Source organism: Geotrypetes seraphini, chromosome 8 (genome assembly GCF_902459505.1).
Source record: "Geotrypetes seraphini chromosome 8, aGeoSer1.1, whole genome shotgun sequence".
NCBI classification, from domain to species: domain Eukaryota; kingdom Metazoa; phylum Chordata; class Amphibia; order Gymnophiona; family Dermophiidae; genus Geotrypetes; species Geotrypetes seraphini.
The window spans coordinates 51,322,839-51,349,655 of record NC_047091.1 but is presented as its reverse complement, the minus strand read 5'-3'; the positions used below and the strand labels follow the sequence as shown (position 1 = coordinate 51,349,655).

Below are 26,817 nucleotides of genomic sequence, written 5' to 3'. Positions count from 1 at the left end.
TCTAGATTCTAGGCCTGGAGTTCTTCTCCTCTCAGCCAGATACTAGGCATAAAAGAAATTCTGTATAAGTAAGTGAATTACTCATCCTCTGGCTCCTTTGATGTTAGTGCTTATTGCACAGGAGGTTGATTCACTATTGCTGCTATGTTATAAATTTCTGTTGATAATTGTTCTTCTTTTTCTAAATTGCAGAGCAGAACAGAATTGTGTGATGTCTGCAGGGAAGTTCCCTGTACCCCTCCTTCTTTGTTTTTTATTCCACTGAAGATCAATTGCTTTGGAGCGTACTGAAGGGGGCACTAAACTCCATTGGCAATATAGGAGGTGCTGAAAGTTATGGGTGACACACTTCTGCAAAACCCGTTTCGTGGAAATGGATTGAATACCTAATGTACAGACTCCTGAGAAGATTAACAGAAAGAAGATTATCCAGGTAAGAACCTAATCTTTCAGTAATGATCCCAGGAAGCAGACAGGCAGGCCATATTGACAGGAAGAATGATCAAGCTAATGAAACAGATGTCAGGAAGCTTAAACTGTAATCCAAACAATGTATTAATAATAACAGCAGCGAAACAGATAAACAGTGCCTGACTTGGCCAATTTTCACCCAAAAGGGCTCCATCAGGGGCCTATAAGACTATAAAACAGAATGGCCCTGATTCAATAATATCTGTCTAAAGTTAGGCGCCGATATCGGCACCTAATTTAATTGAGCAATAGGCTTAATCAGTGCCTATGTTTGCACTTAACACTTTACAATCAGCTTTAATTGCACTTAATTGAAAGTTAGGCAACTAATTCAAAAAACTCAATTCTATAAAAAGTATGTGCCTAGCCCAAGCGCCTACACTAAAAGTGGGCATGATTAGGGGCAGATCATGGGCGTGTTTTTGAGTTAGATGACTCGTGAATCAGGTGCCGTTAGACTCTGATATCAGTGCTTAGCTTTAGGCATAGAAAACCCTGACATAAATTCAGGGACACCTAAATGTTAGGTTGCCGAGTGCCAACTAAGCATGCTTAGGTAAAGCTAAGCATGATTCTATAATGTGCACCTAAGTTTTATAGAATTTGTGTCTATATGGGCAGTGGGGGACTTTATAGAATCGGGGCCAATGCATATATAAATTCCACATTCAAAGCTAAAATCAATGGAGAGCATAAACAACTGAGAAATTAATAGATAAATTATTAAATACTTAAATCAGGGGTGCCCAAATGGTCGATCGCAAAGGCAACGCGAGTCGATCGCGTTGCCTTTGCAATCTTGTTCTTCCTGCTTCCCCGAGCCAGGGCGGGTGCGTACAAGTGCTGGACCCACAAGCCTTCACCTCCAACGTCAATTCTGACGTCAGAGAGGAAGTTCTGGGCCAGCCAATCGCTGCCTGGCTGGTCTGGAACTTCCCTCTCCGACGTCAGAATTGACATGGGGGGGTGGGGGGAAGGCTTGTGGGCCCTTGTACGTGCCAAGCCTGGCTCGGGGAAGCAGGGAGAAATCAGCGTGGTGACTTAGAAGGGGGGAGCAAGGAGAGAGAAAGAATCGGGGAAGTGGAGAAATCGGTGCGATGGCTTGGGGGGGGCAGGGGGAGAGAGAAAGAAAGACAGAAAAAAAGAGGGGAGGACAGGGGGAGAGAGAAAGAAAGACAGACAGAAAGAAAAGGGAAGGGGGCAGAAAGAAAGAAATATTGGATTTACAGAAGAAGGAAGTGCAACCAGAGACTCATGAAATCACCAGACAAAAAGGTAGGTAAAATGATTTTATATTCAATGTAGTGATCAAAATGTGTCCGTTTTGAGAATTTATATCTGCTATTTATATTTTGCACTATGGCCCCCTTTTACTAAACCGTGATAGTGGTTTTTAGCGCAGGGAGCCTATGAGTGTCAGGAGCTGCGAGGGGCATTCAGCGCAGCTCCCAGCTCTAAAAAACGCTATTGCGGTTTTGTAAAAGGGGAGGGGTTATATTTGTCTATTTTTGTATAGTTGTTACTGAGGTGACATTGCATATTTTAAAGTCATCTGCCTTGAACTCTTTGAAAAAACCCAGGAATATAAATGATAATTAACATTTTCTCTGTGTACAGTGTGCTTTGTGTTTTTTAAATTTTTATTGTTGGTAGATCATTTTGGCTTGGTCATTTTAAAGTAGCTTGCAAGCCAAAAAAGTGACTTAAATACTTAAAACCAGAAATAGACATAATAACTGGAGTACCAACAGATAAATGAATACAGAAATATAAAAGGATGCAGAAACAACCTTTTAAAACCCATATATAAAAACAAATATAAACTAGTAAAACTTAAATGTCAGATAAAAAATTAATTAAACAAAGTTCTACTGCAATATGTCTAGTACCCTGAAATGATAGAGTTCTGTATTAGAGAATGACAAGGGGACAAATTTGTCCCCGCAGGAACTCAATTTCTCTGTCCTGTCCCCGTGAGTTTGTCGCTCTTCCTGTCCCCTGCCCATTCCTGTAAGCTCTGCCTTAACTGCACAAGCCTCGAACACTTGTGATTTTAAAGTGTTTGAGCCTTGTGCAGATGAGGACAGGAGCTTGCAGGAAAAGAAACTCGTGGGAATAGGAAAAAATTTGCCCCCGTGTCATTCCCTATTCTGTATCTCAAGTTGCAAGTTGCTTGCAGAAAACTGTCAATCATGTTTTCAACTCTGCCTCCTTCTCAGGGAGCTGCTCCTGCCCCCTCAGTTTGTATTCTGTGATCAAGTTGCTCAGAAGTGCTTCTGATCTGCTCTGTGGTTTTATTATTTTGGGGTATTTTTCTCAGTGTTCATTTGGAGGCTTGGTGCCCAGAGGTTTACATTTGTTGAGACCTCTGCCTGGGAGAAGACACAGACCTGCACGTCAGAGGTCTACTGCTAGCAGGATCAGCCCTTAAGGAGGACCTAACTAGCCAGCCTGCTTTTATATTTTTGAGCTCAGGGGCCATGCCCTGCATAGCTGCCCACATCCCATAATTTACTCAGGAGCTGGAGCACAGTCTATTGGTTCTTTCCTAGCTCAGCCAGGACTAACAGTGGGTCAGCTGCATAGTCCTCCCTCCTTTCGCAGCATAATTTTTTGGGGATTGAGGCTCAGTTCGACCTTGGTCCAACTGGCAGCCAGAAGACCAGGTTCATCCAGTGAATCTAAAAGGCAGATTTCTTCTCAATTGATTCCAGCTGAAATCCTATGTTGAACAGGTAGGCACTATTGGAAGATCAAGGGGTCCCCAAAAGTAGAATTTAAAGGTTTCTAACCACAGAACCTAAGCCCCCCACCTCTAAAACCCCTTTTCCTGTGGGTTTTTTCCTTTAGGGAGGTCTCTACCAGCTGTTTGTGACGTGATTTTTCTGGCAGCAACCATCTTGGATTTTAAATAGTCTTTTTTTCTGTAGCTTTCATCTGCCTCAAAACCCCTCGATTTTTCTTAACATCAACAGGGATGGACTCCTCAGACTTTCTTACCTCATATCATCCTAGGTTTGTGCTGGATGGCTGGCTGAGGGGTGTCCATGTCCCTTGTGTGACGGAGTGTGCAGGATGGGGGTGGTAGCCTCAGGCTCAACCTCTACTGAGTCCTCCAGGGCTGGGGATCCACAGGAAGTGTGTTCCCAGGGGAAGAGACCCTTTCCGAGACTCTCTGAAAATGTATTGGCTAAGTGCAGTCGTATGAGTGCACTGAGCCCAGGAGGACTGGCAGGGAGTCCCTGCCAGGTTTGGAGAGACCCCCAGTACAAGGCTTCACCCTGGATTATGTGAGCCTTATGTGGAATGCCTATTTCAACTGCCATGGGTCCTCAGCATCTGTTACCAGCGGACCAGTTGTGGGGGCGCAGGGATTTTCTCTTCAGCATCCAGACGAGGATGGAGACCTGAATGTCAACACAATGACGTTGAACACATGAATGCATACGCATGATGTCATCACATTGATGTCCACGCATGCATGGAGGCCCTCCAGACACTACCCTGAGCTCAGGGAAAACAAGATGAGGTTCGTGTTGGAGCGGAGAGGAGGAGAGATGCTGACGCCAGAAGTGACACTCATGTGTCCTTCAATCTCCGGTAGCACACCCGGAATCTCGCCATGGCACACAATTTGTGATTCACTGCTTTAGGATGACAAAGCAGGCCTCTCCTTATGCACAGTTCCATCCTTTTTACTGAAAGTAGTATTGGCTTTCCACGTTAATCAGGAAGTATGCTTTTCACTCTACAGGGTCTAAGAAAAAGAATAAATCATTGCATTTGCTGGATGTCAAATGAGTGCTTCTTTGGTACCTCGAAGTTACCAATGAGTTTCATCTTCAGGTCACCTTTTTGTTCTGACCAATCATGCCAAGGAAGGGAGGCCAATGTCTAAAGCCTCAATTTCCAAATTGATTAAAATGGCCATTTTTTTCTCATAGGTGGGCTGTGGTAAACAGCCACCAATCTCATTGAAAGCATACTCCACTAGAGGGGTTGCTGCCTCTTGGGCGGAGACTAGGGCTGTTTCACCTGACGAGATTTGTAGAGCGGCTACAGGGTCTACCATACATACCTTCACTAGGTTCTATAGGGTGGACGTAGCAGCCGGGAAGGACACCGCTTTTGAGGCTTCTGTTTTGAAAGCAGGCACAACGGGCCCACCCTAGACTCTAGAGACTGCTTTGGTATGTCCCCATCATTTCAGGACTACCACGAGAACTGACGGCAGTCATTGAGGGGAGCGGCACAGGCCCAGGCTGGAGCGTGAAAAGTTTGCTCCTGCCTTGTGTGCCACTGGCCGCTAAAATCTGAGGCAGCTATCCAGCGAGGGAGGGGCTCAGCGTGGGGCAGGAGTGCAGAAAGCTTGCTCCTACTGATATCACTAGACCATCAGCCACTACACATCATGGTCTTTGCAATATTCATTCCATTTCCGCCCATTTTGGGAGGAAAAAAAGTACATCTTATGGAGCGAAAAATATGGTAGATACATTGCACTAAAAAGAAAGATTAGGCTCTTACCTCGGTAATCTTCTTTTTTTGTAGATATGTCTAGTGGTCCTGAAGCCCTGCCCTGTGAATGGGTTTTGCCTGCTTTCTCTGTCTCTCAGAGGAGCTGAGAGGATAAAATAAAAGAGATAATGCATAAGACAATCCTCAAGACCATACAGTCTGGTTTAAGTCTGTGCTTGATAGTAAGACACACAAGTAGCTACGAGCTCTATATATGGTTAGTGCTGGTTGCACAAGTTTGGATGTTATAATGTTGATTACTCAGAACAGAATTGTAGTGTCAGGGAGTTTTCTCCATGTCCCTCCTTCCAGTTATGTATTTTATTACAGTGCTACTTGATTGCTTTTGTACCAACTGAGGGAGCAAGAGCAGCTCCCTGGAAGGAGACAGAGTTGAAAACATGATTGACAGTTTTCTGCAAGCAACTTGAAAGTTGAGATACAGAACTCTATCATTTCAGGTCCATTAGACACATCTACAAGAAAGACTAAGATATCAATTGCTATGTACACTCAGATAGGTTGAGGAATGATTTGAGCCCAGTCTGGTTAAAACCTAAGTACAAAAAAACAAAAAGATAGGATTGGAAAAAAACTTCTCTATATAGTGGCTCAGCTACACTATGGAATGAATTATATATATATTGTGCCTAAAATCTTGGTGCTGAAAAAGTGCTATTCTATAAACCAAGGCTGCCCAAGTCCGGTCCTCGAGATGTACTGGCAGGCCAGGTTTTCAGGAAATCCACTATGAACTTGCATGAGAGAGATTTGTATACCAAGAAGGTGCTGGCAAATCTCTCTCATGCATATTCATTGTAGATATCCTGAAAACCTGGCCTGCCAGTAGATCTCGAGGACCGGACTTGGATAGCCCTGCTAAACCATGCTTAAAATTATTAGACACAGTTTATAGAATAGTGCTTGTACCCAGGAACTGCAACTAAATTTAGACATGGAGGTCCTAATTCTGTAATTACATATCATTTAAAGGAATGCCCCTGATCCGTCTATGACCTGTCCATTGCCGCACCCTCTTTTTTGACTCGTACTTAAAATATAGGTGCAGATCCCATGCCTAAATTTATGCACATAGCCTGAAATTGATTCTAATTAATGTCAATAATTGCTTGTTAAAATGCCAATTGTTGGTGCTAATTATCTTGTTATTGCTATCTTGTTTGGGTATGCAACTAAAACTGCATGCAAGCTTTGGTGCTTTTTATAGAATTAGGGGTATATGAATTTAAAAGAAAGCCAGCATCTTACTATTTCTCTCCCTTTCAGACAGCAATCTGCTGTTAGAATAGTCTGCTCAGACTTCCGTAGCAATTTTAAGAACTATTACTTGGTCACGTGATCATTGGCTAAGCTTGTGCATTTGGGAGCGTTCCAGGAGGGAGCAAAAAGCCGTATAATTATTTATTAAATGATGTCCATAATTGGCCATGGGTACAACAATATGTCTTTAAATTTATAGTAAATGGCCACAAGAAAACAATTCTAGTTCTAAAAATGTTAAAACACTGAAAATTGGATCAACTCCAAAACTCGCATTAAAAACCTCAAAACATCTATAAGTGTGAATTTAACCATTTAGTACTTAACTGTCTAGGTTTATTGGTCAAATTGGACCACATGATAGTCAGTTCTATCTTACCCCCTCTTTTACGAAGCCGCATTAGGTTTTTATCATTGCCTGCAACGGTATTAGCGCCGACCCCCCCCATAGGAATTCTATGAGCGTCAGAGCAAATACCACTGTGGCCGGTGATAAAAAGGCCTAACGTGGCTTTGTAAAAGGGGGGTTTTATTTGGTGTCACTTTGGCACAGGGTGGATTTGATTTAATTAAATCAATTTAAATCACTAGTCGGAAAAACGTGATTTAAATCATGCCTGTGACATTAAGAAAAGATTAACGAAATTTATTTACCCAAAAATTTAAGCATTAGCCCCCCTTTTTATTAAGACGTGGTGAAGGTTTCTCCCGTGGCCCGGAGCTTTAAGGGCCTGTTTTACAAAGCCACATGGCAGCGGCCCCGAAGCCCTTTAAATCTCTACGGGCTTTGGGGCCGTTATCGTGCTGCAGCCGCTAATGCAGCTTTGTAAAACAGGCCCTAAATGTTAGAAGATGACTACAATTTTTGTTGAACAATATAAACAAGGCTGATGGGTTTTTAGCATTTTTACTATGTAAGTGTTGTAATGTAACATAGTAAATGATGGCAGATAAAGACCGGAGTGGTCATAGAAACATAGAAATAGATGGCAGATAAGGGCCACGGCCCATCCAGTCTGCCCACCCTAATGACCCTCCCCTACCTTTGCCTTGTGAATAGATCCCATGTTTCGATCCCATTTGACCTTAAAATCAGGCACGCTGCTGGCCTCAATCACCTCCAGAGGAAGACTATTCCAGCGATCAACCACCCTTTCAGTGAAAAAGAATTTCCTGGTGTCACCTCGTAGTTTCCCGCCCCTGATTTTCCACGGATGCCATCTTATTGCCGCGGATCCCTTGAAAAAGAAGATATCCTCCTCCGCCTCGATGCGGCCCGTGAGATACTTGAACGTCTCAATCATGTCCCCCCTCTCTCTGCGCTCCTCGAGCGAGTATAGCTGTAATTTGTCTAAACGTTCTTTGTACGGGAGATCCTTGAGTCCCGAGACCATCCAGGTGGCCATTCTCTGAACCGACTCCAGTCTCAGCACATCCTTGCGATAATGCGGCCTCCAGAATTGCACACAGTATTCCAGGTGGGGCCTCACCATGGATCTATACAATGGCATAATGACTTCCGGCTTACGGCTGACGAAACCCCTGCGTATGCAACCTATGATCTGTCTTGCCTTGGATGAAGCATGCTCTACCTGACTGGCAGCCTTCATTTCCTCACTGACGATCACTCCCAAGTCTCGTTCTGCTATCGTACCATCCAGTCTGCCCAACCATACATGCTCCATAAATTAATTTAGTTTATATGGTCTTTTTTCTTAGATATTTTTGGGCCAGAAACCCAGAGCTCTGCCCAGTAGTGTGCTCAGGTGCCATCTACTGGAGTCTCGATCAGAGCTCATTCCAGCCCAGCTTAACCATCCCAGCCATCGAAACCCTCCCCAGCCCGTCCTCAAATGAATATCCATATACGGGACACAGGCCGTGCCCAGTACTGACCTTAGTTCCTTCAATGTATACCCATTATTTTCTGATTAGAGATCCTCTGTGTCCATCCCACGCTTGTTTGAACTCTGTCATCGTTTTCTTCTCCACCACCTCCCTCGGGAGCGCATTCCATGCATCAACCACCTTCTCCATGAAGAAGAATTTCCTAATATTGCTCTTGAATCTACCACCCCTCAACCTCAAATTATGCCCTCTGACCTTTTCTGTGTATGTTTGCTTGTAAGCTGCTTAGGATATACTGTAAGTGGATAATATGTGTTTTAAATAAATAAATGTTCCGATGCTGCTCCTACGCTCATAAAATTCCTTTGAGCGTCAGAGCAGTGTTGGAACATTTAGCATTCCAGTCCATGGTAGAAACTTCCACTGCGGCTTGGTAAAAGAGGGTCTATATGAATATACAGCCTCATGCTACTTAATTAAAAACTAATCCTTATTTCATGATGAGTAACTTTTGTATTATAATGTATCTTAAATAGAAAATTATCTTTATATAGATTTTAATCAAAAAAGCATTTTATTTTTTAAAAAATCCAATTTAAAAAATTGATTTAAATCAAAAAAGTCCGATTTAAATTGTAAAAATTTCAATTAAAAGAAAAATCTTTTTTTTTTTAATCCACCCTACGTGGTTAAATGCTGAATATCACACTTAGTGTTTTTAGCGCCAGTCGCAGCGGTAACAGCTCGGACTATGAGCAGACTATGAGGAATTCTATGAGCGGCAGAGCTGTTACTGTGGTGGCTGGAGCTAAAAACACTAGCGCAGCTTTGTAAAGGAGGGGGTTAATCACATCTGAGATAGCCAGATAGACATGGGCTGGCACTGAATATCCGGGAATAATGCAGGTAGTGGCTAAAAAATATGGTCACCACTGCTGGCTGCATATCACCCTCTATGTTTCTGACAGTTGAAATTGCTATTAGGAAGCGTTTAGACATTGTCTTCCCCTGCTTTGTTGAGTGAATTATCTTAATTTTCAAATGCTCAGACAGCTGCTTCATGGAGACCATGGATATAGAAAATAGAAGAGCAGTCACAGCCTGAGAGGTTAGAAGGGTCAAAGTACTGTATGTGCTCAGCTGCAGAATTATCTCTGTCTAATTGAAGGCCTAATAAGTTTGTGTTTTATTATTAGGATTTGCTTACCTCCTTTTTGAAGAATTTCATCCAAAGGGGTGCGTAACAAGAACAACTTAGACACAGGCAATAGGCAATACATTCCAACTCTTGCCAAGTAACGCCAACAATTGATAGCACCCAATTATCAGTACTAATTGGCTCATTAAGCAATTAAATTGAGCACACAATTTGGGTGAATTCGCAAAAGTGTACATACAATTTCGAGCACTATATATAGAATTAGGGGGTTAGGGCCTGATTCTGTACGTGGTGCCTGATGTGGCAGGTGCCTGTAAAATGGGCACTTGCCGTGGCTAGCAAGGACCTTAGGCGCCTGAAATGTAGGTCAGGGTTTTACCAGCCTGCATTTTCTGCACCTAGAGTCCTTGTAGAATCGTGGCCAGCGGCACCTAATTATGCCTAATTCTGGTTCCACCCCCGAAATACACCCACTTCCGGGCTTCAGTGTCATTAGGCACTATGGACTCAGGTGCCAGTCCCGGAGGGCATCAGTTTTTTAAAGTATGTTTTTAATTGGTTTTTAATGTTGTGAACAATTATCATGCCACCTAAACCCAATTAAAACACTTAAGTTAGGTGCCAGTGCCTAACTTTCAGTGACCTTTGCAGAATCAGGCCCCAGCACTAACCCAGGTATTTTCAGACCATACCCAGATAATGACCTGGGTAACGTTGGGACAGCTTTTTCAATGACTTCACTTTAGCTGGGCAGCTACCTGGTTAGCAGCTTGAAAATTGCACTAACTGGTGTCTTCCGGCTCTGCCCCTGGACCTTGGCGTGAAGGAGGTAGCCTAGAGGTTAGAGCTGCTGCCTCAGCACCCTGAGGTTGTGAGCTCAATCCCAGCCTGCTCCTTGTAACTCTGGGCAAGTCACTTAACATTCCATTGCCTGAGGTACCACAGTTAGATTGTGAGTCTGCTAAGACAGGTAGGGAAAATACTTACTATTCAGTGTATTGTAAACCGCTTTGGGTGAATCTCTTCATGAAAAAGGCAGTTAATAAATCTAAAATAATAATAAATATTGACACTGCCCAGATAGTACTGAGGTGATGTGACCAGATGTTCAGCAGCACTATCTGGGTAGGTGCCACTGAAACTCCAGGTATGACCCAGTCAGCAGGACTTATCTGAGTAAGAACCACTCCATAAGTCCTTTTGGATTGTCCCTTCTAAGATTTCATCAAATCTGTTTTATAATAGCACAGCAAGAGAGCTCACCTGGGACTATCCTTTTTTTTTTTTTTTTTTTCCCATTATTTTTTATTTTCAAATTTTTCATAAAGTGAACAAAATATTAAAATACAATTTATGAATACCTGGGACTATCCTTTCGTTGTACCTTTTTTTTACGAGTATAACTGCAGAACTTAAAATTGTTGAACAAAGGTGATGTTTCAGTTGAAAAAAAACCCCGGATTTGCGGTTTCCCTACTCGCGAATTTGGTTATTCCGTGATTTTCTACAATCAGACTACCGTTTATATTTGATTTTTGAAGTTTACAGCATGATACATTAAGAATGTCAAGAGATCCAGAGCCTTGATATATACCTTGGCTATGATCCCTTATATCTAGCAATACTGCAGTCATCTGCCCGAACCTCCCCTGACTTTACCTGGTGGTCTAGCGGGTACGCGGGGCAGGAGTAATCTTCCTATGCTCCTGCCCCGTGCAGAGCCATCATCAAAATGGCTGCCGTGAGTTCCTGTTGTAGTCTTGAGACTACAATGGAACTCATGGCAGCCATTTTGATGACGGCTTTGCACGGGGCAGGAGCATAGCAAGATCACTTCTGCCCTGCATCACCGCTAGACCACCAGGTAAGGTCGGGGATGCAGGAGGGAGTGGGTGGGTCAGAGCCAGCCCAAAAACTTATTCATGATTTTTCCCTATTTGCAGGCCGGCTCTGCACCTAACCCCCGCGAATACGGAGGGAGAAGTGTAATAAGACACAGAAACTCTTCACCACCTTCTCTCTCCATCAATTGTTTCTTCTAAAGTAGCAATAGCTAATTCTGGTCTCAAAAAGCCAAAACCAGATCAGGTTTTCAAGAGCTTTGTGATGAATGTGTACATGTCATATTTGCATGTCCATTTGGATGTTTTGGTTTTTTTGAAGGCCCAGCCTGCATGTGGCCCTCTGGGATGGGAATTTGTCTTCCTGGTAAACCTAAACCTTACCTTCTGCTGACAGAACCTTCGCAGGGAAGTACAGGTGCACAGATCTCGTATGGATGATGTGCTGGAGCGGGCGGCGGCCATTGCTTCAATTAAGAGTCCTGAAGCTGAAGAAGTGCGACTAAGCCTAGAGAAGCTAAGGCAACTATGGGACACTCTAAGGGAGGAGGTGGAGAGGAGGCAGCAGCTACTGGATGCCACCTACCAGGTCCAACAGTATTACTTTGACGTGGCTGAGGTGGAGACATGGCTCAGTGAACAGGAGTTACTCATGATGAATGATGAGAAAGGAAAGGTGAGTCAGGCCGAGCAGGGTCATAAAAGCCTTCTTGTGTGGTGGAACAGTCACTGATGATCACCAAATGAATGGAGTTTGGTTTAGAAAGCTCATTGGCTATGTGGCTAGCTAGTTCTGAAAATCAGTAGCCAATCAATTTTATTGGTAATTGCTGAATTTCTACAGCTTGAAGGCCATGCGATCGATTGCTGTTTAAAATGAGCAATGTTTAAAGCTAGTGGTCATCATTGGTCATTAAAATTCTGCCATAGTATCTTTGAAGCTTGGTGGCCATATGGCTGCATATTTGAAAACCCTGACCAGAAGCAGTTCCAGCGCTCTAGGAGGCCTGCTGAAAAAAGAGGGAGAAGTGAAGATCTGTGGGGGAAAATTATTTATTAATAACATTTTTTATACTGTTTCACCAAATGATTGTGTGCTTAAAGCAGTGAAAGTTATCCATCTGACTTACACAGGTGCTTAGTATTTGGTTAGTTTGCCTGTGCCCATTGCCAGCTGTAAACCTGGTGGTCAAATTATCTCTTTATAGTTAAAGCAATCTACCTAGCTTATACACAAACAATCATGAATTTTATCAAGTATCAAATATTTTAGAGTATCTTGGAATTTCAGAGGTGACACTTGACTACACTTTGAATGCACTTTAAAAAAAATGTTGAAAATGAAAAAAATCCACGGTGGAAGACCACTCATAACCTATTGGGTGCTATGAGTGTTACCTCTGAAATTCCAAGATGCTCTAAAATACTCGATACTTGATGAAATTCATGGTTGTATGTGTATAAGCTAGGTAGATTACTTTATCTTAAACTTTAGCTTATTTGAAAGTGAATTGAAAGTTTTGTGCCTTCAAGCTCTTTTTATAGTTGCCATAAACCACTGGATTTCATTCCCCTAAAGCTTGGAAGCTAAGAGGCTTACTACTATTGGAAAATGGTAACCAGAACATATTGGTGGTCATTGGATAATGAATGTATGATCCAGTGTCTACATTGATAAACGTTTAGTCAAAGCTCAGGAAAGATTAGAAAATGAGGAAGGAAGTTTACGTTCTTATCATTTTTTAATGCTTCCAAATGACACAGTAAAGGGCTTGTTACTTATAAATAACATAACAAATCATTTCTGTACCGCAGCTTCCTTGCAGTTCTGTGCGGTTTACAATTCTAAGATACTACACATTCATAGCAAGGTACAAGTCAACTTATTTAAAAACTTTTTTGAATAAATAAGTTTTTTTAACGATTTCCTAAAACTTATGTGAGAAACAGATCTTAGAATCAAAAAAACTGAGCCTGGAAAAATGGTTATTGAATATAGAGCCACCTACTGACCAAAATCACAGCTTCAGATATTCACTGCAGCTTTTCCAGCAGCCGAGCTAGGAAAAACAGGGGGTAACTAAAGCTCAGGGTTGCTCAGGAAGCAAAGAGAAAAATTGTGAAGGGAAAAATTTAAGAGTAAAAACATATTTCAGTGTTGAAAAGTACTTAAGCAGATGGTGTTTTAATAAAAGTCTTTCATAAATAAAAAGAAAAAAAAATTCAACTTTTAAAATAGCTAATCTAACTGTTTAAATTGGAGCAGGGATGGCATTATTACACTACTTGCTGCGTATATTTTAAACTAAAGCAACCAGGGTACTATTACTGGAGATCAGTAAAGTATACTAAATGTATGTAAATTTAGACTGATGATATACTATCATTTAGCCTCAGAGATTGATCTTATGATCTAGCGCTATAACTGGACGGTGAACTCCGTGAGGGGGGTGTTATCACTCCCCATTAGAGTTTCATATCTCTTAGCATATAGGAAAGTATTTGATCAGTCTACTGAGACTCTAGAACTCTTGACTGTATAGGAGTCAGTCTAAATTTACATGCATATATTTTAAAGGCAACTTCAAATCGTACACAAATAGCAAAATATGAGGCCCTTTTAATAAGCATCACTAAAAAGTGCCCAACGCTATCCCTAGTGCGTGTCTTTCCCACATGCTGAGGCTACTTTTAGAATGCCAGTAAAATGGTCCCATTTTCCATTTTTTTCTATTAATGGCCATGTGCTAATTTCCCCATTAGTGCCAGCCATTATTTAATTATTTATTGATTTAATTCTTTATATACCACTTATATCCTAAGTGGTTTACATTCAGGTACTTTATTATATTTCCCTAATCTGTCCCGGTGGGCTCAAACACTAGTGTACCTGGAGCAATGAAGGGATTAAGTGACTTGCCCAGGGTCACAAGGAGCAGCGAGGGATTTGAACCCATAGCCTCAGGGTGCTGAGGCTGTAGCTCTAACCCTTTACTGTCACCTGTTTTGTAGGTGGTAAGGGCTCATTTGCTAAACACACACTAATTTGTTAGCATGTGGCGAAGTGGCTGCATTAACTAATTAGTGCAGAGCATGCCTATTCTCTACCCCCATACAAGTCCCCGGTGCTAAAAAAAAATAAATTCTATATCTTAGCACATGGGAAGTGTGTGCCAATCCCAAAACTACCACAGGATGCCTGATCATGCCCTGTGGTAGTGGTACAAGTTAGGGGGGAATTCTGTAAACGGTGCCTACATGAGCAGGTGCCAAGCAAAATGGCATCAGCTTCATGTCAGTCAAATGTAGGCACCAAGTAGGCGTGTTTGAGGTAGGCACCGGTATATTATGCCAGGGTTTTCCTGGCCTACCATACTGGTGCCTAACTCAGATGCCTACTGGCACCTACCTCATACCATGCCTAAACTCTGCCACTAACTACATCTATGTGCTTTGTGGGTAGGTATAGGCAGGTGCCACTAGGTGCCAAGCGCAACTTAATGTTTTGGTGGGGGTTTGTTTTTTTTTTTATTAGGTTTTGTAAAATGCACCCCAATGCCTCTGTAATAAAGTAAATGGAACAAAATATAAGGAAAAAGAAATTAAGCATGTATTTTTATGTTTTGTTACCAAAATTTCATAAAAAATTTTCATGAACTTAAAATTAGGTTTTGAAGGTATTTTCAATTAAAAATGCCAGTTTAATTTTAAAGAATTAATTTGAGTGTGAAAATCGGCTGAAGTAGCGGCATAGCAGCGCCTAATCTAGGCACAGTTTATAGAATTCCTTCCCGGTATTTACCACAGCTTAGTAAAAGGACCCCTATCTGTTTAAAGTTATATGCGGATTTTTAACAATTCTGCTTTTACATTTAGGATCACAAGAAATCTACCTAACTTTAAAAGAATAAGTGTATCATTATTCTGTGATTGTGACATCTTAAAAGTGGTCAATTCCATGCTTATAGGATGAACAAAGTACGTTACAGCTGCTGAAGAAGCATCTTATGCTGGAGCAGACGATTGAGAATTATGAAGAGACTATTACTCAGCTGTCGCGTCAGTGCCGGTCCCTTCTGGAACTGGACCATCCTGACAGGTGAGCAGTCAGCAGAGAGCCTCTAGACACAGGGATTCTGAATCTAAGTGCGTGTTTTTATGTTTCTACAATCAGGGCACCTGGTCTACCACAATTCCATGGTCATAGGAAGAGCCATAAAATCTGCCCTTGAAGTTAGTGATCCTTTGTAAAATTACCATAGAGCCCAGTCCATTAGGGTTGACTCTTAAAGAGACAGCTGTGCTATGGTGGTAGTGCATTCAGACACTTTACCTTCCCTTCCCCTAAGGCTAATCGGGCAGCAAAAGGAGGAGAAGAGTTGCAAACTGGGCCATCCCATCCCTGACTGCTGATTTGAGCTGCTTGTGATAACAAACAGCCACATAGTTCAAATCAGCAGTTTAGCATGGGATGGCAGTGGAGGAGGATATGACCCAACATGCAGCCATTCTCTTCTTCCTCATCTTATTTTCTTCCTTTATCCATTTCAACCTTCCTATTACTTACGTGAGATACAGTAAAAACACATTTAAAACATGCAAAATCATATAACACAACAAAACCAAAACATTGAAATGCCTCCTAATTAGCCAAACAGAAATACTACTCCACCAGAAAGGTATAATAGCATAACCTGTCTCAAATGAAAAGCCTGAGGAAAAAAATATATCTTAAGCTGTTTCTTAAATTCAGGAAGCGGGTGCCACAACCAATCTGGCAGTTGGTTCCATAAAAAGGGACTAATAACCGAAAAGGCAGCTTCCGTTGTGACTGCATAATTTGTTTTAGAATAACATACTACAAATAACAATCTGCGCTCATCAGAGTGGTAAAATTCCTCTTACTCTGTAATCAGTGTTATCCCAGGACAAGCAGGCAGCATATTCTTGACTGATGGGTGACGGCACCGACGGAGCCCCGGTACGGACAATTTTAGAGTGATTGCACTCTAAGAACTTGGAAAGTTCTAGTAGGCCGCACCGCGCACGCGCGAGTGCCTTCCTGCCCGACAGAGGCGCGCGGTCCCCAGTTTCTTAGTTTCCGCGGAGCTAAGAAGACGCGTTTTTCAACAGCCGTTGAAAAAATTTTCTCTACGCCTTCCCGCTCGCATAAACCCTTTTGGCTCTATTGCCTTTTTTTCTTTTATTTTCTTTTTGTTAAAAAAAAAAAAAAAACCTTAATTTTTTCTTCAATTTGGTTTTTCCCCGGCGGGGCCTACTGCCACCATCGAGGCCTCGGCCTTCGATTTGGCGGAAGCCGTTTTTACTTTCATGCCCCCTCAGCCAGGTTTTAAAAAGTGCCAGCGGTGTGCTCGGCCTATATCTCTCACGGACCCGCACAACTGGTGCCTACAGTGTTTGGGTCCTGAGCATCAGGCCTCCACCTGCACCCGCTGTGCCACGTTGAAAAAACGTACTTTGAAAAATCGCCAGATACAACAGCGATTACTTTTCGGTGCCGATATGTCCGATCCCGTACCATCGACACCGGCATCGGCACCTTCACAGTCGGCACCTACTTCTTCGACGCCGCACGATACCACACCGGCATCGCACCCAGGTAAGCCGGCTAAGAAGCCTTCCCCGCTGGAGCGCCCTCCGGTCTCAGTGGCAGCGAGCCCAATCCTGCCGACCTCGAGGCGCCCACGGAAGCGCTCCGCTCCGATTGAGGTTAGCCCTTCGACCTCGGGTTCCTCTTCGGAGTGTAGAGCGGCACCAAAGGTACCGCAGAAGAAAAAAGCAGTACCGGTGCCTTCGCTGGACGAGCGAATTGCTGCCGTCTTGCAAGTTCAGCTTAAAGAGCAATTGCAGCAGCTCCTGCCTGCTCTTCTGACACCAAGCCTTCCAGTCCCGGTCCGGTCTGACCTACCGGTACCGGCAGTGGAGCAGCCTCTTTTATCGGCATCCACTTTGTCGGTACCGGTACAAACAGCTTCCTCGGTATCCATGCCAGTTTTAGCGCCGGAACCGAGATCTTTACACCAGGCGGTGCAAACCTCGGCACCGGCACACCCGATAACATCTCCCGGTACCGGTTCACAGAGGTCTGGTAAGTCGACTCACAAAACTCGACACCTAGAACCCTCCACACCGGAGTCTCGGGACCGTAGTTTTCAGGTGAGGGACCCTGATCTGTGGGGTGATTCAGAGGAGCCGCTTCTCTCTGAGGGAGAGTGTTCGTCAGGGGACGAGGACCCTTCTGTATTAGATCCGTCCTCTAAGCCTGATGCATCTTCTTTTACCTCTTTTCTCAAAGAAATGTGCGACTCTCTCTCTATTCCCTTGGAGGCTGAATCCAAAAAATCCAAGGCATTCCTCGATGCACTGGACTTTGACCAGCCTCCAAGGGAATTCTTGAAATTGCCTCTCCATGATATTTTGCGAGAGACTTTCTATAAAAATCTAGAGACACCCTTGACCATTCCAGGAGCTCCTCGCAAACTGGACTCCTTGTATAAGATCATAGCTATTCCTGGCTTTGACAAACCGCAACTCCCCCATGAATCTTTACTAGTGGAATCTACTTTAAAGAAATCCACGGGGGCTAGTGTATACGCCTCTGTCCCTCCTGGCAGAGAAGGTAAGGCCATGGATAAGTTTGGCAAGAGGTTGTATCAGAATGCGATGCTGGCTAATAGAGCTGGGAACTATGCTTTTCATTTTTCGTTCTACCTTAAGCATCTCATTCAGAATTTGTCATCTTTTGAAAAATACCTCCCTGTAAAAGATCTGCTTTTCGCCAAACTTCTTCATCGCTCTTACAACTCCGTAAGTTCATGGTCAGATCGATCTATGACACCTTTGAGCTGACCTCTCGGGCCACGGCTATGTCGGTGGCCATGCGTCGCCTGGCCTGCCTCAGAGTTTCAGAACTTGATATCAATCATCAAGATCGACTGGGATGAGCTGTTTGGAGAATCCATGGACTCTACTACACAAAAGCTCTCAGCTCATGAGACCAGGTGGGATACTCTTCTCAAAACTAAAAAGAAGACCCCCCCTACCAGGCCTTTTCGCCAGCAGTCGGCCTACCAGCGTAGATTTGTGGCTCGTCCTTTACCACAGGCCCCGCAACAACAAGTGAAGCCTCCCCCTTCACAAAAATCCACTCAACCCTTTTGACTTGGTTCTCCAGGACATAGCCAGTCACCATCCTGCTACCCACCTTCCGCAGCCCATAGGAGGACGCCTTACTCTTTTCATAAGCCGTTGGGAAACCATCACCTCGGATCAGTGGGTCCTCAACATCATCCGCCACGGCTACTCTCTCAACTTTCAGACACTTCCTGCCCAAAGTCTGCCAAGAGAGTCTGCTTCGAACACTCCTCAGGTTTCACTCCTGCTTCAGGAGGTTCAATCCCTCCTCCTTCTGAACGCCATAGAGGAAGTTCCTCTAGATCAAAAGGGGCAGGGATTCTACTCCCGTTATTTCCTAGTTCCCAAAAAAACAGGAGATCTCAGACCCATCCTAGATCTTCGCGATCTCAACAAATGCTTAGTCAAAGAGAAATTCAGAATGCTCTCTTTAGCCACTCTTTACCCTCTTCTCAATCAAGGCGACTGGCTATGTTCCTTCGATCTCAAAGAGGCATACACTCATATACCGATCAATCTGGCCTCCAGACAGTACCTACACTTCATGATCAATCGTTGTCATTACCAGTACAAGGTACTACCCTTCGGTCTTGCCTCCTCTCCAAGAGTGTTCACCAAATGTCTGATTGTGGTGGCTGCTTTTCTGCGTTCCCACCACCTTCAGGTGTTTCCTTATCTGGACGATTGGTTGATAAAAGCCAATTCATCTCAAACAGTACTTCAGGCCACCAACCAGACCATCCTATTTCTACGTTTGCTGGGGTTCGAGATCAATCTACCCAAATCTCATCTCATCCCCACGCAGAGACTTCAATTCATTGGAGCAGTCTTGGACACAGTCCTCATGAGAGCGTTCCTGCCGTCCAACCGTCTTCAAATGCTTCAATCTCTATGTCAGCAGGTGCTTCCACAACGTTCCATCTCTGCCAAGCAAATGATGATACTCTTGGGTCACATGGCCTCTATAGTTCATGTCACACCACTTGCACGTCTTCACCTGCGCACTCCTCAATGGACCCTAGCTACCCAGTGGTCCCAAGCGATGGATCCTTGCTCACGTCACATATCTGTAACATCATCTCTTCGTCAGTCTCTACAATGGTGGTTGATATCCTCAAATCTCTCCAGAGGTCTTCTGTTCCATCTACCTCCTCATCAACTTATCACCACCGACGCCTCCCCTTATGCCTGGGGGGCTCATTTGAACGAGTTCCAAACTCAAGGACTTTGGACAGTTCAGGAAATGAAGCATCACATCAATTTCCTGGAACTCAGAGCAATGTTTTATGCCCTCAAGGCCTTCCAACATCTTCTCTTTCCTCAAGTCCTCCTGCTGTGCACAGACAATCAAGTTGCAATGTACTACATCAACAAGCAGGGTGGGACGGGCTCTCGCCTCTTGTGCCAAGAAGCCCAGAAGATTTGGGCTTGGGCCACAGATCACAATCTATTCCTGAAAGCTATCTACATTCAGGGAGAACAGAATTCCTTGGCGGACAAGCTCAGCAGAATTCTCCAGCCTCACGAGTGGACACTCGATCCTTTAACTCTGAGTCCATCTTCGCTCAGTGGGGCACTCCTCAGATAGACCTCTTTGCAGCTCCTCACAATCACCAGCTGCCCCTATGTTGCTCCAGACTCTACTCTCCTCACCGTCTGGCAGCGGATGCATTTCTTCTCGATTGGTCCAATCGGTTCCTGTACGCTTTCCCTCCTCTACCTCTCATGTTACGAACCTTGTTCAAGCTCAAGAGGGAACGAGCCACCATGATTCTGATTGCTCCAAGGTGGCCCAGGCAACATTGGTTCTCCCTTCTACTTCAACTCAGTTCCAGGGAGCCTTTTCTTCTTCCTTTGTTTCCTTCACTACTTACCCAACATCAGGAGACCCTTCTGCATCCCAACCTTCAGTCTCTGCACCTGACAGCTTGGTTTCTCTCGGGCTGACTTCTCATGATACTTTTTTGTCTCAGCCTGTTCGTTCAATTCTGGATGCCTCCAGGAAACCGGCCACTCTGCAATGTTACCATCAGAAGTGGACACGTTTTTCTTCCTGGTGTTTTCTTCATCATCATGATCCCACTTCCCTTGCAGTGGAGACCTTGTTGGATTATCTTCTTTCTTTGTCTGACTCTGGCCTCAAGTCTACTTCAATCAGAGTCCACCTTAGTGCTATTGTGGCTTTTCATGAGCCAGTCCATGGAAAACTCCTCTCAGCTCATCCCTTGGTGTCCAGGTTCATGCGGGGTCTTTTTAATGTGAAACCACCTCTTAAAGCCCCTCCTGTTATCTGGGATCTCAATGTAGTTCTTTCCGCCTTAATGAAGCCTCCATTTGAACCTTTGGCTACCGCTTCTTTCAAGTTTCTCACTTGGAAGGTGCTTTTCCTTATTGCTCTTACCTCTGCCAGGAGGGTCAGTGAGCTACATGCACTAGTTGCGGATCCACCTTTTACAGTCTTCCATCATGACAAGGTGGTTCTGCGTACACATCCAAAATTTCTCCCTAAGATTGTCTCTGAATTCCATCTCAACCAATCCATTGTTCTGCCTGTCTTCTTTCCGAAACCTCACTCGCATTCTGGAGAACAGGCTCTGCATACTTTGGACTGTAAGCGGGCTCTGGCTTACTATTTAGACCGAACTAAGCCCCACAGATCGTCTCCCCAACTCTTTCTGTCCTTTGATCCGAATAAATTGGGACGTCCTGTTTTTAAACGTACGTTGTCTAATTGGCTGGCAGCGTGCATTTCATTCTGTTATGCTCAGACCGGACTGACACTGGAAGGTTCTGTCACGGCCCATAGAATCCGGGCTATGGCAGCATCTGTAGCTTTCCTCCGTTCCACTCCTATTGAGGAAATCTGCAAGGCTGCTACTTGGTCCTCAGTTCATACTTTTACATCTCATTATTGTCTGGATGCATTCTCCAGACGGGATGGACACTTCGGCCAATCTGTTTTGCAAAATTTGTTTTCCTAATGGCCAACCTTCCCTCCATCCCTCTTTTTGTTAGCTTGGAGGTCACCCATCAGTCAAGAATATGCTGCCTGCTTGTTCTGGGATAAAGCACAGTTACTTACCGTAACAGGTGTTATTCAGGGACAGCAGGCAGATATTCTTGCGTCCCACCCACCTCCCCGGGTTGGCTTCTTAGCTGGCTTATCCTAACTGGGGACCGCGCGCCTCTGTCGGGCGGGAAGGCACTCGCGCGTGCGCGGTGCGGCCTACTAGAACTTTCCAAGTTCTTAGAGTGCAATCACTCTAAAATTGTCTGTACCGGGGCTCCGTCGGTGCCGTCACCCATCAGTCAAGAATATCTGCCTGCTGTCCCTGGATAACACCTGTTACGGTAAGTAACTGTGCTTTATAGCTAGATAGGGGGACTGAGCAGAGAGAACCGCTTCACTGTGCCTTCATGTATATCAAATACATTAAACCATAAATCATAATTGGTAGGGAGATTTATCCTTGGACAAGCAGGCAGCATATTCTCACATGTGGATGACATCATCCACGGAGCCTGGTACAGAGAGTGAATAGTGTACCTTCACTTTAAGCTTTGGAAAGCTTTGAGACTGCCCGCACTGCTCACATGCAAGTGCCTTCCTGCCCGATGACAGCTTGCGATTCCTTGTGTCTTCGTTTTCTGCGAAGCAAAGAAGTTGTATTTTGGGGGGATTTTGTCCAAAATCGCATTGCCGTCCTGTCAACATTTCTTTTGGCCTTTCGGCTTTGTTAATTTCTTGTTTTATTAATAACATTCTCCAGTCTGTAAAAAAAAAATATTTCTTTTCCATTTTGTTCCCTCAAGTCGGGCCTTTAGGCCCCTTTTTTTGTTTTGCTGTATTGCGTATTTGGTGTCAGCAATTGAGTCTTTTGACTTCGCCTCCAAGATTTTTGCTTCCATGTCGAAGCCTTCGAGCAGCTTTAAGAAGTGCTGTCGGTGCCAATGCCCTATTTCCATCACTGACCTGCATAGCTGGTATATACAGAGTTTGGGGCCTGAGCATTGAGTAGACACTTGTGCTCGTTGTTCTACACTACAAAAGCACTCTTTAAAGGCTTGTCGTATCCAACAAGAAAAGCTCTTTGGATTGACCATGGACTCCAGCAATAAATCTGAGCCATCGGTACAGGCGGCATCAGCATCGACGCCTCTATAGACATCAAATGATGTTCCTCCATTGAGTAAACCAGCTATGAAGCCATCCTGTTCTCAGCAAGCATCGCAGGCCTCTACAGCAGTGTTCTTCAACCTTTTGACACCTATGGACCGGTGAAAATAAAATAATTATTTTGTGGACCGGCAGTTGAAGAACACTGGACTAAGTTGTGCCCATCGCCACACAATCTCCACCCCAGACCCCGCCTCCATAATAGTACTAATTGTAACACTATTTTTTCCATTCATTTTTCATATACTGTTTACACACACACAATATAATCGTATTAACAACACATAATTGTTAACCACAAAATTAAAATACACAAAGCACACTGTATGATTTTCAACATTCATTCCTACCAGAAAATAGATAACCCCATGCAAATGCAGGACCAAAAACTAAAAGTACTAATATTTACAAACCAACCCTAAGATGCAAGACTACAAGCAGTACAACCCCAGAGGAAAACAAACAAATGCATTTCTTCCTGAACAGACAGCAGATGTAAATCAATCATTAAATAAAAAAAAAAATAAAAGCATTCTCCCTACCGCTGTTGTCTCTCTCCCTCCATGCTGTGCCTTGCCTTCTGGCCTGCCTCCTCGGTGTTATCTTTGGGCCGGTCCACAACGCGATCAACGCGGTGTCTTTGGGTCGGCTTCCTGAGTGCTGCATTGCACAAAGCTGTGGGCAGCGGTTCCTCACGCGCAACCCACGCCTCATCTGGAAGCCTTCCCTCTGACGTTGCGACGTCAGAGAGAAGGCTTCCAGTTCAGGTTCAGGACGTCCATAGGAGCCTTTTCCTACGGCTTTGTGTACTGCAGCACTCAGGGAGCCGGCTCGAAGACACCGCGTTGATTGCACTGTGAACCGGTGGCTGAAGAACACTGTCTTGGGCACAATGGAGGTGCCGGTCCTATGGACCGGCAGAAAATTTCTGCAGACCGGCACCTGTCCACGGACCGGTGGTTGAAGAACACTGCTCTACAGCATTGAGTCCCTTGATGCAGACCAAGCATTGACACCATCGATCTCCTTTTGTGTCTCCTCCAGAGCGTGCATCCTCATCGAAATCATCCACCCCCTGACACCCTGCAGCATCGATGGTACCTGCTGTTGAGCCAAGGGTACTGGTGCAACTCTTCCGAGAACAACTGAAGGAGTTCTTCAAAGGGAGCTCGGTGACCTATTTAAGTTGCTTATGGCACCAGTGCATACATCGACTCCCTCAGTACCAGCCCAGCTTGAGCTTAGCACATCGAGGCCACACAGTACCAGCTTTAGATCTGTATTGACATAGTGATGCTCTGCAAAGAAGCATTGGCACTCTGCATCGAAGCATTGATAGACGTCGACATCCCTTGGTACCGATGCCTGCTCTTCTAGATCCAAGCGAACATTGCAAGGTACCATCTCTCCTTTCTCTTGACATTGCTCAAGATCTACTCATTCTTAACATCATTCTTCATACATCATCGGATCGGTACTGATGTCGTCAAAAGAGCTTCTCTTAATATTCTCATAGTCATCGAACTTCTCAATCCAGAAAATAGCCTTCCTCTCCATCCTACAGAGAATCTCCTGCAATGCCAGATGTTGATACTGACCTATCTCAACACAATACTGATGCTGACAATGAACCCACATTATCTCCTCCAGTCTTATGGCATCCTTTCAGATCCATCTCCTCCTCCTCCCAGATGAAGATCTTCTCCAGAGGGACTTTCATTTACCAAATACATCAGGCAGATGGGAAAAGTTTGGCCTGTAAAATTGGTGTCAGACAATGAGCCCAGTGCAGAGCTCCTTGATGCTTTAGATCAGGGATGTCCAACCTTTTGGCTTCCCTGGGCCGCATTGGCCAAAAAAAATTTTTCTGGGGCTGCACAAACGCTGCAGCAAGACAGAGGGAGGGAGCTGGAAAAACATTAAACACCCAGGGCAGGCAGCGAAAACAATGCATCGCCCTCGAAGCCGGGTGCCGCACAAAATACTTCACGGGGCCCGCATACCAGCCCTTGGCTGCAAGTTGGACAGGGCCTGAAAGCTTTAGATTTTGGATGAACCCTCCTAAAGGATCTTCTTAAGGAGCTCTTCTTCACAATCTGTCTTAAGGACGTTCTTTTTAAGAACTGGGAGATACCTCACTCTACTACTATAGCTCCTAGAAAAATTGACTCTCTTTACTGAAAAACGGTCCTTGTCCTGGATATTGATAAACCACAATGTCACTTACAGTCTTTGCTGGTTGAATCCCTCTTAAGAAATCCACTCAGCTCCAGGTCTGTCACTGCACCACCAAGATGTGAGGGCCGTATTATGGATAAGTTTAGATGTCCTCTTTAACAAGATCTCTATGTTAGCCAACAGGAGTTCTCAATTACAGACTTCTATATGTCCTTTTAATCTCAAACAGCTCATAAAGAAGTTGGCTGATTCAAGCAGTATATTCCATCCGACCGCCTGCCAGAGTTTACAGAGACTGCTCATGCTCATGCTATTGAGACGTCTTGCATGGCTGAGAGTCTCAGACATGGACATAAATGTTCAAGATCATAGAAACATGATGGCAGATAAAAGCCAAATGGCCCATCCGCAGTAACCATTTTCTCTTTCTCTCTTCGAGAGATCCCACGTGCCTTTCCAAGGCCCTTTTGAATTCAGACATAGTCTCTGTTTCCACCACCTCTTCTGGGAGAGTGTTCCATGCATCTACCACTCTTTCTATAAAAAAAAGTATTTCCTTAGATTACTCCCTTTTGAATTCAGACACTACCTCTTCTGGGAGACAGGCTCCAGAGTGGCGGTAGTTGCATGAACAATCATCTCTTAACTTCATCCTAGTGCCCTCTCATTGAAGAGTTTCCTTTCAAATGAAAGAGACTCGACTCATGCGCATTTACATTACATTTTGTAGGTATTTAAATGTCCCTTGTCTTGGTGAAAAATTCTTTGGAGACAAGGTTGAGGATGCCACTCAAAGACCTACCTGGCATGAACAGAGTTGAACCACTTTAACTGAATCTAAGGTTAAGGCTCAATCATCTAAGTCTTCTCAAAGACCTACTTCTTTTTCATACAAGAGGCGTTATCCAACAACATCCTCCTCTTCTAAACCTCCACTACAGAAGAAGCAGAAACAGAAACCTCAGAAGCATCAGACTTTGGCTCCTCAGAAACCAGTTTAATCTTTTTGATGTGCTTTTAGAGAGCATAGCCAAAATGCCCCCATCTCAGCCTCCTCCCCAACCCATCAGAGGCCATTTCTGTTGTATCATCAGTGCTGGAGTCTCATCACCATATTCTCAAAGTCATATGGAAGGTTACTATCTCCATTTTATCACCATTCTTCTAGACAACCCTCTTCCAGATAATCCTCCTTCAGACAACCCTCCAAGACAGTCCTCTTTCATATCTCAAGCAGACTCCCTTCTTCTCAGGAAATTGAAAGCTCGTACTACAGTTAAATGCTATAGAAGTAGTTCCCCCATCTCAGAAAAAATCAGTTCACTCCAGGTATTTTCTAATTCTAAAGAAAAGTGGGGAGGTCTTTTCCAATTCTCGACCCCGACACCTCAACAAATATTTAGTGAGAGAAAATTTTCCCATGCTATCTCTGGGAACCCTATACCTACTTCTAGAATGAAATGATTGGTTGTGCTCTCTAGACCTCACAGAAGCCTACACATGCATATCCATACATCCCGATCACAGAAAGTTTCTGCGTTTTTGGATAGCTCATCAATACTTCCACTACAAAGTTTTGCCATTTGGCCTGGCTTCCTTTCCAAAAGTATTCACCAAGTGCCTGATAGTGGTGGCAGCAACCTCTGTGTACTAACGGGTTTCAAGTGTTTCCATAACTGAAACAGATTGACTGATAAAAGCTACATCTCCTCAAGCAGTGCACTCGGCAACACCAGTGACAATAGCTTTCCTCCAGCTTCTAGAGTTCAACGTCAACTTTCCCAAGTCTCAACTTCAACCCTCTCAAGTGTTAGAATTCATAGGAGCCCTACTCAACACCGCTCTTCTACAAGCTTTCCTATCCCAACAAAGACAAAACACCTTGCTTCAACTTTACAATTGTGTGTCCACTCTTCTGCAAACCATCTCGGTAAGACAAATGACGTGTTCATGGGGTCACATGGCATCCACAGTTCATGCCACCCCTTTCGTACGACTTCATCTTTGATCAACTCAGTGGACCCTAGCATCTCAGTGGTCTCAGGTCACGGATCCCTTCTCTCAAAGGATCGAAGTCATCTCATCTCTTCGTCAGTCTCTTCAGTTGTGGTTGAATCCAACAGATCTCTCCAGAGGATTGCTATTTCACATCCCTCCACATCACAAAGCACTTATGATGGACACATCCA

At 44.1% G+C, this 26,817-nt stretch overlaps 1 protein-coding gene across 3 annotated transcripts in view; it reads left to right on the top strand.

Moving 5' to 3' along the window:
- Positions 1 to 26,817, top strand: part of SPTBN4 (spectrin beta, non-erythrocytic 4) — a 420,524-nt gene that overhangs the window by 291,281 nt on the left and 102,426 nt on the right. For all 3 annotated transcript variants that reach the window (XM_033954096.1, XM_033954095.1, XM_033954094.1), the window contains 2 exons: positions 11,516 to 11,794; positions 15,087 to 15,217. In XM_033954096.1, the coding sequence (XP_033809987.1) occupies positions 11,516 to 11,794; positions 15,087 to 15,217 (410 nt within the window). The remainder of the gene's footprint in view (positions 1 to 11,515; positions 11,795 to 15,086; positions 15,218 to 26,817) is intronic.